Here is a 14,631-nt window from a genome sequence, read left to right as displayed (position 1 = left end):
CAGTTTAAGGACTTGCATAATCTAAAAAGCAGACTTTTCTGATCTACCAGATGACCCGCCCATGTCATAGAAGTACCCCTGCAAATACCAGTACACCAGTCCAGTATAAGACAGCCCTAGCATATTCAATATGGATGGTGGGTGTTAGCGCCAAAATGGTGACCTGTGGAGATGTAGGAAGACTACTGGGCCCCAAGAAGAATACTGGACTTGGGGACCGGCACTGTAAGTTTTGCCCAGAGTCGGACACGTAAAAAAAAAAAAAAAATGACCAAGCCTTGCATCTCCCCTTCATCTTCACTTAACAATACATCTGCAGACAACAATACAGAAAGGTTCCAAACGCTGCCCTCTCTCATCCACTGCCCTACCTTGGATCTCTTTCATATCCCTATCCATATATAGATTGAACAGCCATGGAGACATGATACACCCTTGTTTCAATACAATATTCAGATGGAAAAATTCATTCAGTTCACTATCCATACGCACTGCAGCATTAGCACTCTCAAACAGAGTCTTCACAGTATTCAAGAACTTCCCATTTACTCCATATAATCTTAATATTTTCAACATTCCTTGTCTATCCACTGTGCCATACGCTCTCTCCAAATCAGTGAAAGCAGCCTACAGCTTCTATTTTTATCAGTTCCTTAAAGTGTTCGCTTCATCTATTCCCTTTTTTCTCCCTTCTCCACCGTCATTTTACCAGTTTTATCTTTCACTCCCTTATTAACCTCTTTATCACCCTGTCTACCTCTTTGTACCTCTTTCCAGAATATTTTCTTACATTCTCTCTAGTTTACATTTAGATTCTTTCCAAATTCCTCAGCCATTCTCTTCATCTTTTATGCAAGGAAGAAGAAACCAAACGCCATGAGCCCACAAACCGCTTCTTCAAAAAAAATAAATAAATAAAAAAAATAAAAAGCGAAAGAGAGCCAAATTCAAGATCCGTTCATTTCGAGTTGCCTGGACACACTGCGTTTGAAAGACTGGAGATCATAGGAAATAGGAAATACTGACACAGGGAGACAGTTCCAGAGTTGACTTGTTGCATAAATGAAGGACTGGGAGTAACAGTTAACTCTTGCATTAGAGAGCTGGACAGAAAAGGGATGAGAGTTTGTTGCAAGACGTTTGTTACGTGCCCGTCGTAGAGGTGGAGGGATGCAAGCAGACTCTCCAGTGGAACAGTGACCACTGAAGTGGCAATAGAAAAGAGATAAGAATGCAACAGTGCGGAGAAGAGACAGAGGTTGAAAGGAGCCAGTAAGTGGAGGAGAGTTAATGAGACGAAAAGCCTTTGCCTCCACCCTATTGAGCAGAGCTGTATGTGGGGAGTCTCCTCACACGTGAGAGTTGTACTCTACACAGGGGCGAATAAAACCCGTGTATAAAGTAAACAACTCTGCAGGAGTTTATGTACAGCGTCGGGTTAGCACACCCAATCTCTTGGAAACAGATTTTACAAAATATATAATATGATCGTTCCAAGTTGAGAGAATGAAACCCCAAGTATGTTTAAGGATGATGCAGGATTAATATGGATATAATTAAACATTAGTGGGTACTCCTGTGGAAGATTCTGTCTGGTTGATAGGTGTAAGAACTAAATTTTTGATGCATAAAAAACAAGTTTATTTTTACCCCAGTCAGTGATACGACCCAAGTCAGACATTAGGTGTGCCATAGCCTCATCCCTTGTATGTTGAAGTAACTGCTGAGATGGATGTTGCGAGAACCGAATAGAAAAATGAAGGGTGGAATCATCAGTGCATGAGTGGATAAGGTTAGATGTACGGCTTAGGTCATTGATGAAAATAAGGAAGAGAGTTGGTGATAGGACAGAGCCTTGGGGAACACCACTATTCATAGATCTAAGAGAAGAACGATGGCCGTTTACAACAGCAGCTATAGAATGACCAGAAAGGATGCTATAAATGAAGGCACAGATGCAAGGATAGAAACAGTAAAGAGGCCAGTTTGGAAATTAAAGATTTGTGCCAGACTCGATCGAAAGCCTTTGAGATGTCAAGTGCAATGGCAAAGCTTTTGCCAGTCCCGAAAAGATGATGATCAGGAGTCTTAAAGGTAAGTGAGAAGATCGCCAGTGGTGCTTCCCTGACGGAACCCATACTAACGATCAGAAAGGAGGCTATGGTAGGAAAGATGCTATAAATTTTTTCTGTAATGAATAGACTCGAAAACTTTTGAGACAATCTATCTATCTATCTATCTATTGCCAGACTCCATAATCCCGTAAAGGGTGGCCATTTGACTTTGAGTTATTTGTTTTACAGGGAGGGGCACTAACCCTCCACCAACCCACTTGTTGAGACGTAGGGAGCACGTATGGTTTGGTTATATGGTTTCCACCCAGCGTTGTAAATGGTTTCATGGCTTACAGCAAACCATTTGGCTTGTCACTCAATGTAAAGCCACCAGTAAAGGAAAGAAAAGCAATAAGAAGTGACACAGGATGTTAAAGCAATTGGACGATAATTAGAGGGTTGGGAATGGTCACCGTTCTTTGGGACTAGCTGAATGAGAGCAAACTTTCAGCAAGAAGGAAAGGTTCAGGTTGACAGACAAAGGAGAAAGAGTTTACCTACGCAGGATGTATGCACAGAAGCACAGTTCTTGAGAACAACAGGAGGGACCCCATCAGGCCCATATGCCTTGATAGTATTGAGGCCAGTGATGGCAGAAAATACATCAGCTGAAGAAATTTTAATGTCAGCCATGAGGAAGTCAGATGGGGGAAATGATGGAGGGACAGCACTGGAATCATCTAAAATGGAATTGGAGGAGAAAGTGTGAGTGAAGTGATCAGCTTTATCAGTAGAGAAATTAGGTACAGAACCATCAGAGTAGAAAAGAGAAGGGATGGATGATGATGGATGTTAGAAAGGTTTTTGGCAAGGTGTCAGAAGGATTAGGAAAAATTCGATTTGGAGAGTTGAGAGCATTTAGTGCGGATGACATACCTTTTAGCAGAGTGAAGAACAGACGTAGCACGAATCCGGGCAGAAACAAAAAAGATGAGATGGGGGGGGTCCGGTACCCTTCATAGGCCCTCTCCTTGTTGAGGACAGCATTAGAACAAGCGTGATTAAACTAAGGCTTTCTTGTATTAGTCAAAGGATATGAGAAAGGAATGTATGGTTCCATGACCTAGAGAATAACCTCCATAATGTGCAAGGCACACTCAGATGGCTCCCGGCCATGGAAGCATAATCATTCCAGGGAGAATAAAAAAGTATTGCCTGAGGTCCTCCCAATCAGTAGCTCCGAAGTGCCACAATCAACATTTCTTTGGAGGGTCCACAAGCCGTACTGGAGCGATAGGAAAGGTTAAGGTAATATGATTGTGATCAGTGGAGCCCAAATGAGAGAAAAGGTTAACACTGTAAGCAGAAAGATTAGTTGTAAGGAAGAGGTCAGGTATGTTGGAGCTCTCTCCAAGGTAGTCAGGCATACAGGTAGAGTGCCATACAAGGTGCACTAGGTCATTCAGGATAGAAAAGATGTAGGCTTGTTCACCAGGTGGATCAGTCAAAAAAGAGGAAAGCCAAAGGTGATGGTGAACATTGAAATCTCCTAGAATGGAGATGTTAGAGAAAGGAGAAATGGTTAGGATGTGTTCCCTTGTAGAAGTAAAATAGTCGAAGAGTTTTTCATAGTTAGGAGAATTAGGGGATAAGTAAACAGTACAGATATGTTTAGTCAGAGAATGACAGGAAAGCCGAAGCCAGAGAGAAGAGAATTCAAAAGAATCACGTTCAGGAACACACTCTCTTACTCACCTTTCTACCTTTTCCTTCCTCTTTACATATAACTCCCTCTTCCGTCTCTCACCTTCCTCCATGCCTCTGCATCCCATCCACTCACAATATGTTTTCTTCTTTTGCGCACATGTCGCGCCTTTTCATTGCACCTTGCACCCCCTTTTGTCTTCTCTTCACCCCACACACCACCTCACATGCAGCACAGATTTCTCCTGCGAATATCTTGCACATCTTGCACACACTTTCTATCTACCCCATCGGCTCCAAATCATATTTATCAAATCGTTCTCCCACTTCCCTCTCATAATCTGCCCTTTTCTATCCTCTTGCAACCTTTCTACCCTCTTTGAGTGGACTACTTCCTCCTGTCCTTCCCTCCTTGTATTCCTCCACTGTACTTGAAACTTAAGTTTCTCCACCACCATCAAGGAATCATTAAAAAGTCCACTCACCCAACCTCTGTATGCTCTAGCATCCATTACGAATACATATCATCTCATTCTATCATCCGCACACACATAATCATCATTCCCTTCCATTCGTTCAGTTCAACACCCAACCTTCTCATCACACGCCACGTATACCTGTGGATCATTTTGTGCCTAAGTAGGGTATTGGCTATCACCAACCCCCTCCCTGCACAAATGTCCACTGCCATTCTCATCGACTTCCGTAGGCACACCCCACTCACCAACTACTACTCCATCCACCTTTACATTCCCTACTTTTCCATTCATATCGCCCGTCAAAAACACTCTCATTCATTTCACTTTTCCATGCATGCCTCCACATTTGCCCAGAACTCTTCTTTCGCTTTGCTTGCACGATCTTGTGTTGGCACATGCACATACACAATCGTCCACGTTTGTAATCCTACATTCAATCTTACCCACTCAATTCTTGAACCAACTGATCCATATTACTCTTTTACACCTTCTTTCTATCTTTTGCACACAGCAATACATGCTACCTCTTTTGCCCTCTCATTCTCACCTGCTCCAACTCATATACCCTATCCATACTCCCAGTCTCTCACACTCTCACCTCATCATTTAGCCACAGTTAATCCAAAAATGTCCACTTTTGCATTCTCACGCACCTGGATAATATCTCTCCCTCTCCCTTTCTCATCATCATCCGACCCCTTACATTCCATACTGAAATCCTTACGAAGTCCTTTGTTCGGTCCATGTCGTCAGCTGTTTGTCAGTCTTAGTCTGAGGCTTCTTGTTTGTATTTTTAGTTAGTTTTTTTCCGGGGATGGGGGCACTAAACTTCTGAAAACCCACTTGTTGACACGTAGGGGACACGTGGTGGTTCGTTATAACGTTACCTCCCACGATATTAAATGATCTCCTGTTTCACAGAAAATCATTTGGCTTGCCTAGCAGAGTGGGATGTTCCAAAATAACCAAAATGGTGGGCTGTGCCACGACTCGTACTCCTTCTAGAATTCGCTGTCTTCCCAGCTATATCATCCTCTGTTCCTTTCCATCGTTAAGACTCAGCAGCATGTCTCACAGTACTTTCGTGCTCTCCTTTTCAGTCGTGTGAGTCAAAGTAAGCAGTTCAACCTCACCATGAGGCCAAAATCAGTATTTCGAAAATGAGTTAGACTAGTCAATTTCAACCTAGTGACAGCATAAGTCAGAATAGGGAATTAGTGTAATTCGTCGTAGGAATTTACAGCGTATCACAGTGAATATTTTCCAGTATAAGTGAATGCAGGAAATTTCAGTGTAATTCAGTGGCAGACTTCCAACGTAAGTCGACGTAGGAAAAATTAGCATTAGTGCAAATAATTCCCACGTAAGACTGTGTATGATTTTTAAGTTCATGTACGTAATTCCAATGCAGATCGGTGTAAGACGTGCTAATGTAAGTCTGTGTAGGACTCTGCCACGTTAAACCAGTGTGGAAACACGCTTTAAATCAAGAAAGGAAATTCCACCTGAGTCAAAGTGGGAAACAGTTTCTTGTTCCAAAGTGAGTTAAAGTGAGAATTTCCATCAACATTTCATGAATCGAAGTAGGCAGTCCCAAAGCGAATCAGAGTATTCCATCGTGAGTCATGTAGCTGCACCCTTAACAAAAAAAAACAGACAATTCAAGACACAATCAAAGCGTGAGTCAGTTGTACACTGTTTGGTCATAGGATAAATTTTCAACATGAGTCAAACAGATGGTAATAGCCGAGTTCATAATATTATTACTCTTCTTTTACGTGTTGGAGCTTGAGTGTGGGCAACTATTTTCGAGTCCTAAGGAAATAGAAGGTGGTTCAACAGTCTGTTTTCAGTTGGGACAGCACATGACCGCAAAACCTTCAGCCACCCCTTATCATTTGGTCACGCACTCACGTATCCTATCCGGTCATCTTTGTCTTGATCTATTACGTCTGAGTACCATGAAATACGAAGACGAAGATGGATGGGTTTGATAAGCAGATGTAAGAAGAAGAATGGTCTTGTCGTTGAGCATACAACACAAATCGCAGTGATGTTTCTAGTAGAGATAAGGTTAGCTCAAAAAAACTTCCATAGTGGCCATTGAGTTCCATATTATTCATTTCTGTACAAACATAATATGTCCCAGAATCTCCTTCCGTGCCATATTATATTACTATCTTTACAAGACCAAATCCCAGTTACTTTCTTTACTGCAGATTTAACTCTGCACTTGAAGCGCAGTGGATGTTTGAATGTGTGCGGTGATGTATACGAGGGATGAAGATATTTTTACGGCAATTTACCTATGTATATCAGGTCTTTATTGCATATTAACTTATTAAACTTTCATTACAATGAACGTATGAGTGTGTGGGGTGGTGTCTGTCTACAATGGAGTTCAGCTTTATCAGTTTTCGACCACATTCAGACCACCATAGTCTTGATTTTCATAATACAGCCTATTAAACTCTCCTTGAACTGAAGGTGTGGGCGTATGTGGTGATTTTTTGTGTGATGGCGTTAAATATTAAGTTTCCTTACCGTACTTTACTGTTATTTTTCATTAAGTTATATAAAGCAGATTCTCTTCACATTTCCCTTTCAGTGAAGGTGTGGGTGTGTGTGGTGGTGTCTGTGTGTGGTGGGGTGCTGCTCTACCATGTCTTCTACCACATTCAAGCCACCATCTCCTCCTCCCGCCTCATGGATTCCCACGCATCCATGCGCATCCTGGCTTCCTTCCTCAGCCAGTCCCCCTATGGCTACCTCTGGCTCTCTGCGGGCAGGGTGAGCATGAGTCTCAAATTTTCATCATGGAATGCTTTTATTTTGCACTGTCTATTACTCAGGATATAGTCTCTCTCTCTCCTTCTCTCTCTCTCTCACACACACACACACACACACACACACACACACACACACACACACACACACATCAGTGGCATACTTTAAATGTCACTTTAAAAACTGCGGCCACTCCCGGGTGCTAAGGTAGCCTACTTATTAATGTAATCCATTTTCTAATTAAATAATGGAATACACATTTTATTTCGCTAGAGCTTCATTGAAACTATCATAATAATTACTGTACACTCAAACGTCGATTTAAGGGACTAAATGGGGAATCAACTTGCCCCTTCCTTGAAAATGTCCCTTACTTGAAAATGTCCATTGTTTTACCACATATAAAGACAATCTTATTATAAAATGCAATGATTCTTTCACTTATCTTATTTATATGATTATGGCTATTATTTTACGGGTACTGTATAAAGAAACATATTAATGTCCAAAACCTAGACATTACATATCATTTTTGTATGGTCTTGTCCATCTGTCAGGTAAAAGAATATGGAGTCCCTTAAATCCGAAATCCCTTAAATGGAGGTCCCTTAGATCGAGGTTTGAGTGTATTTGGAAATATTATGCTGATATTTGTTCACATAATCTATGATGTTTGTATCGGTGATAGCATTATTATTATAAAATGCTCAGTCTCGAGTCTCGAAGATTCATATAACACTTCCATTATGATTTGTTGTTCATTTAAAATGTCATGATGTCACGATGTAACTCAGGACGTTCCTAATCTAGTTTCATGTTTATACATTAATTTGGTGGCATGTAAAAATGCAAGAGACAAATACAGAAAAGATGAGAATTAATAATGAGTGTTAATAGCATCAGTTTGAAAGAAGTGCAGCAGCTGCCATCTTTCCTCAGGTGTTTCTCGGGTTCTGGTTCCTGTACGCCTTCTTGGTGACGACCCACTACAAGACCTCCCTCACCAGCACGTTAGCAGTGCCCTTCATTCCCCCACCGCTAGACACACTCCAGCAGCTCCTTGGGTCCAACCTGAAGTATGGTGTGGATGAAATTAAGGTAGGTATTTGCCAAACGGACCTAGACTTGTATGCATTTGAGACAGGATGAAGAGCTTTGAAATAGTTTATTATTTTATCCTATTCTTTTAAATATATAACAAAATCTACTCTCCCAGTCATTTGCTTAATATTATTTGGATCACACTTGAGTTTTTAGAAACTCAGCATCAGCAGACAACCAAAATGCAGGGGGAAAAAACACTCATGCCCGGTTTCATCCAAGGCAGAGGTCTCAGTGCACTGTGTGTGTGTGTGTGTGTGTGTGTGTGTGTGTGTGTGTGTGAGAGAGAGAGAGAGAGAGGGGGGGGGAGTGTACAGTACTGAGTAGTTAAAAAGAAACCGAACAGTAAAAGAAAGTCCTTTGCATTCATAATTCTCTTAATGCAACACATATCCTAACTGCCAAGAAGGACCTAACGAGAAAAATCGGCTTTATAGGGACATGTTCTTTAATATATGACGAAAACTTGCCAGCATATTCCACCTTTCTTCCCATTATGGCCTAGAACACCAAGTCTCCACATCCCACCCCCCAAAGTATCAAAGGGTGGACAGGGACGTGTCATGCTGTAGCGACAAGAACACAATATAATTGACTAACATTATATTCTATTCTTTTACTACATCCTCTAAATTCATGCTACCTCCAGTTTTACCTTCCCCGGTGCAGGAAAGGGACGCCATCACTATGTGGTATCTATATAGCCGGATAGTGAAGTCCCGTCAATCAGACATTCCTTACTTCCTTGCCAATCATACGAAAGGAGGAAAGCGGGATGAAGAAGAGGGGCAGCTTCAGCCAACAGTCCACTGGGTTCACTTCCAAATGAACCTGGGGCTACAATAACAACAACAACAGCACCTCCCCTACAACATCTTTATTATTGTCCTTATCATATACTTTTCTTCAACATTGTATTCAGACCTTGCTGTGAGTATGATAAAGGTTACTTTTTATTATACACAGTTCTAACTTCATCTACTATTATTACGAATAGGGAGCAGAATACCAGCTCTTCTCCACATCCCGCATCCCACTGTACCAAAGGCTGTGGAGGGACATGCAATTCAACAACGATGAAAACAGCATGCGCATGGTGGTGGAGGGCACTTACTCTTATATCAAATATCGCAGCTTCCTCGTGCTTCAGATGTTGATGCACAACAGCAACCCCAGGAGAAAGACTGATCTACATGTGGCCACGGAGGAGTTCTTTCCAACTGGGTCCGTGTGGTTTTTGCCCAAAGTAAGTAACAGTAGAAGAACTTCGAGGTATTTTTAGCATTCTCTTCCTGCTATTGTCAGATTATTTTCTCTGCTGAGACAAATACATAAAATCTTTAGATGAAATGCACAGTTATGGTCCATAAATTCTGTAGTGCTTTATTGGAACTAACAGACTGTAAAAAATAAAGAGGAGCCTGTTGCTGGATTTCGATCATTTATTAACATATGACGGTGGGGAGTGAAATGATACCAGGTTTTGAAAACATGGCAGTGTAAAGCCATCCCCTGACTGGTACAGTAGTCAGTGAAGTTATTGAGAATAATAGTAACAGTTGATTCGAGTAAAGAACCAGTTACAAGGTATCATTAGTACTACTTTTCTAATATATTAACCATTGACAGCCCCATGTCACCCAGAGGTGACGGTTTGGGTAGTTTTCAAATGTTGAATAATAAGGGAACCTCAAGTTTCGCAACTATGAGCCAATAAGCAAAGGGCGGTATGCGTAGTAACCCCTCCTGACCAGATGCAAGGTGCCGCAATCCTCTTCTCTGAAAGGTAACACTTGCACTTCCTAAGCGAATGTGGGTGTTATATTGTGATCGATGTGTGTGTTCTTACCTAATTGTACCTTACCTAATTGTATCTTTACAGGAATGAATCAAGCTCGTACTGTCCCGTGTCTTAAACCATATTTATCGTACATATCCTTAAATTTGTGAATTGTTTTGGCACACACTATTTCATTCGGTAGTGCATTCCATTGATCAATTGCTCTGTTTGGGAAACTGAATTTCCTTATGTCTTTATCACCTCTCTTCTTATGCAGTTTTTTGCAGTGTCCTCTTGCTGATGCTTCTCCATATGTTAAGTAATCATTTATGTCTATTTCTCCTTCCCTGATGTGCACTTATATAGCATTATCATGTCACCTCTTTTCCTTCTCTCCTGTAGTGTTGGTAGATTCAGTTTATTTAGTCTTTCTTCGTAGCTTAGGTCCCTTAAGCTTGGTATCCATCTTGTAACGGCCCTTTGAACTTTTTCAATCTTGTCTATATGCTTTTTGAGATGAGGACTCCAGACTACTGATGCATATTCCAGGGTTGGTCTAATGAATGATGATATTATCCTTCTTAGCATGTCTTCATTTATGTATGTGAATGCTATTCTCATATTTGCAAGCAGTGTATACATGTTCCGTACCTTCTCGCTGATGTGGTCAGCCGGAGATAGTCTGTTATTGATAATCACACCTAGGTTTTTCTCTCTTTCTGATGTGTATAGGGTTTTATTTCCTAACTTATAATCCCAATCAGGTCTTTTTCCACTTTTACCAAACTTGATTACATGACACTTGTCCACATTGAATTCCATTTGCCATGTACTACTCCATTCATGAAGTTTATTTAATTCTTCTTGTAGCTCTTTACAAGAGTCTGTGCAAGTAATTCTCCTTTGTATTTTTGCATCATCTGCAAACATATTCAGATAGCTCTCATTTCCAGTGTTACTGTTTATATCATTTATATACACTAAAAACATGATTGGTGCCAGCACTGAACCCTGTGGTACTCCACTAGTCACGTCTTTCCAAGATGAGTAGTTTCCTCTTAGTACTGTTCTCATTTCTCTTTTTATGAGAAAGTCTTGCATCCAACAAAACAGTTTGCCTCGATTTCCTCCTTGATGGTACAGTTTCCATAAAAGTCTTTGGTGTGGTACTGTGTCAAAAGCTTTCTTGAAATCTAAATAGATACTGTCCACCCATCCTTCCCTTTCCTGTATTGTGTTTGTTACTCTATCATAGTAGCTCAACAGATTAGTAACACATGATTTTCCTTTTCTGAAACCAAACTGTCTTTCTGTTATCATACTGTGTTCTTCTAGATGATTTACCCTAGCTTTTCTTATAAGCTTTTCTAATACCTTGCTTACAACACTGGTCAGTGATACTGGTCGGTAGTTGAGTGAATTTTGTCTATTTCCTTTCTTGAATAAGGGGACAATAGTTGCTTTTTTCCAAATATCAGGTAGTTTACCTTGACTCAAGGATTTCTTGAAAATTAAAAATAATGGTTTACTTAACTCCTTTGCACATTCTTGTAGTACCCAACATGAAATTTCATCAGGACCACTTGCTTTTCCTCTGTCTAATCTACTTAACTCCTCCTGTATTACTTTTTCTGCTATTTGTATATCTGGTAGTATGTGTGGACATGCATGTTCCACATAGTCCCTTTCAAAATTTTTTTCTTCCGTAAAAACTCTTCACAAATATCTTTCTTTTGTGTATAAGTGATTCCCTCGTCTGTAATTGATTGTATTATATCTTTTACTTTGGTTTTGCTTCTGATATAGCTGTAAAACAGCTTTGGTTGATCACTAGTTTTATTTATTATATCCTCCTCAAACTGTTTTTGGGCTTCCCTCCTTATTCTTGTATAATCGTTTCTTGCCTGTTTGTAATTATTATACTCCCTTTCACTATTGTGTCCTCTGTATCTATTCCACAACAAATCTCTTCTTTCTTTTGATTTTTTACATTCTGTATCGAACCATTTCTGCATTTTCTTATCTGCTTCTTTGTGCTGTGGGATGTATTTCTGGACTCCTATTTCATAAAATTCACAGAATTTTTTTACATACAGCATTTAAATCTTGTCCTCTAAGCTCATTTTCCCAATCAACTTCTAAGAAATACTTCTTTAGGTCTTGATAATTTCCCTTTTTATAGTTTAGGCTCTTTTTGTAACTGTCATTGCTGTTTACTATGTCATATGCTATCCTGAAGTTATAATTTAGTACTGCATGATCGCTTTTGCCGAGTGGAGGGTGATATATTGAACTGTCAATATCATTTTCTTGCCTAGTAAATATTAGATCTAGCATTGAAGGTACATCAAGTCCTCTATTTCTGATGGTTTCCCTCACATGTTGCCTTAGGAAAAACTCTTGCACGAGATCCAGGAGCTTTTGGTCCCAACAGCTTTCTTGGCTAATTATATCTAGAATATTCCAATTTATATTTGTATTAAAATCCCCAGTTAGTATAATTCTTTCCGATTTCTCTTCCATTTTATGTAGTAATGATCTTAAACTCTGAATTGTACTCTCTGCCAGGTCCTCATATTCATCTCTTTCACATGTGTTTGATCTGGGTGGCATGTATAAATTGGCTACAATTACTTTACCTTCAGATGTGTTGATCTCTACTGCAATCAGTTCTACTTGTGATGGTATATCTAGTTTTATTTCATTGACTTTTAGATTTTTCTTAGTTAATATTATAATTCCTCCTCCTTTTTTAAAATTTCTGTCTCTTCTCCATATATTGTATTCCTCTAAGTTTAGTATGTCATTGGATATCCTTGGTGTTAATTTTGTTTCAGTTAGGCATATTATTTGTGGTTCATTTTCTCTGACATAATCATTCATCTCTAGTAATTTTGATACCATTCCATCCACATTTGAGTACATCAACTTTATCATCTTGTTTATATACTTGTCATGACATGGTTCTACTACCTTCCTCCTTTTTATTCCATCCTGTTTGTGTACCACTTTCGTACCTGCAATCCTATTGCTTTGTAAAAAAATTTCTTCTTCTCTTCTGATCTTCCCTGATTTTTTGTTTTTGCTTCCTCCCTTTTCTCTTTCAGTAATTCCAGTTCCTCTTGTGTTAGGCATCTTTTTATCCATACATTTTTGAACTCCTCTTTTTCCATAAGATTCTTTGCATTTTTTAGAATCTCTTCCACAGTGTTTACACTCTGGAAAGTCACCTTTAGAGGTCTTGTCTTGCTTTTCTCATATTTCCCTAACCTTTTGTGTTCCTCTATGTCTTTACTACAGATTTCCTCTGATACTTCTTTCAGTAAGCTCATTACATTTGCCATCTCCTTTTTGTCTCTTGTGATCTTGTTTTTTACTTCTTCCTCTTCTATACCAGTGATTACTATAGATTTGTTTATATCTACTGAATCTCTGACTTACTTTGGATTGTTTTAGATTATTCTTTTCACTTTCTTTTAAATGCTTTTTTCCTCCACCCTTGTTTCTAAGTCTTCCTTTACTTTCACCATTTCAGCATACGTGGTTTCCACATCATTTTTGTAGCCTTGCACAGCTTCATTCACCTGTGTTATCTTCACCTCAGTATCACTGCTCTGGTTTATAAGACTGCTTACTTGCCTAATTGTCTCTGTGTCATTTTTGAACTCTTCCATAACACTCTCGTGATTGACTACTGTACTTGCCATTTCACTCATTTTCTTCCTAAGTGTACTCAATTCCACTGTTAGTTCACTGATGGTTGTGTCTTTCTTGTTGGCCTCCCTTCCTAGTTTTTCTATTTCTTCCTTTAGCAAGTGCATCTGCTTCTTTATTTCATCAATTTCATTTTTGAAAGCCATTTCTAGTTTGTGTACACGTTCAACCAATCTATTGTGAGTCTCCACTTCAACCAGTTTTTGGTAGAAATCATCATTTTGCTTTTTATCTTTATCCCTTTTCTTTTCCAAAATTGCTTTACTAAAGTATGTATCCATTTTGCAATATTAAAAGTACAGAGTATGTACTTACAATCCCCGTGTTGCTGTAGTCTAAACAAACCTCAGCTTACTCAGCACATTCTTTCATCTTGGTTCTCTTTCCTTTTTGAACAAGTCTTGTTTAAACTTATTATTTTTTTCCTTTTAATAATGAAAAATCATTTAGTCTAACCTGGTACAGAGTTTGACTCATACAAAGATACTAATTTAGGTAATGCCACTGGCCGTGTTGGTTCGGTACGGAGCGCCGATGTCGCACGTCTGCCTCGATTGACTCGATTGTGTGTGTGTGTGTGTGTGTGTGTGTGTGTGTGTGATTGTGTGTGTGTGTTTGAAGTAAATAACTCCAAGTGTTTTTATCCGATATGACAAAACATGGTGAAAGTTTTCAGAGTCAGACAATGTGTCAAAGGACAAGGTTATGGGGAAAATGAAAGTGTGATGAAGCACAGCCAGTTTTTGTCCAATTTAGACCAAACGTGGGGGAAGAACTGAGGGTAAGGGAAGAGAGGAAGAATTAAATTTTTATATCAGTCAAAAGTCAACGTCAAAGGGCATGGTCAAATTTCAACCCATGTGTCTTTGCGTGTGCAAAATAACTTAAACAGTGTTGATCTCATTTCAACCGAACCTGGTGGATGGGTTGAGTATCAGATGAGGGGTTGTTTTATTGTTTTTTAAAACAATAGGACAAAGGTCAAGGTTACATGGCAAGGTTAACTTAAACC

The 14,631-nt window shown here is 39.6% G+C and overlaps 1 protein-coding gene across 1 annotated transcript in view; it reads left to right on the top strand.

Annotated features, from left to right (window-relative positions):
• Positions 1-14,631, top strand: part of LOC145401691 (glutamate receptor ionotropic, delta-2-like) — a 29,295-nt gene that overhangs the window by 6,961 nt on the left and 7,703 nt on the right. The window contains exons 3-5 of the mRNA XM_080273873.1: positions 6,846-7,027; positions 7,964-8,122; positions 9,123-9,371. Coding sequence (XP_080129999.1) covers positions 6,846-7,027; positions 7,964-8,122; positions 9,123-9,371 — 590 coding nt within the window. The remainder of the gene's footprint in view (positions 1-6,845; positions 7,028-7,963; positions 8,123-9,122; positions 9,372-14,631) is intronic.

This window comes from Coenobita brevimanus, chromosome 56 (assembly GCF_032717465.1).
Source record: "Coenobita brevimanus isolate Jiangsu-jjx chromosome 56, ASM3271746v2, whole genome shotgun sequence".
Taxonomy (NCBI): domain Eukaryota; kingdom Metazoa; phylum Arthropoda; class Malacostraca; order Decapoda; family Coenobitidae; genus Coenobita; species Coenobita brevimanus.
The sequence above is the reverse complement of the archived record's forward strand: the minus strand, read 5'-3'. Positions and strand labels throughout refer to the sequence as shown.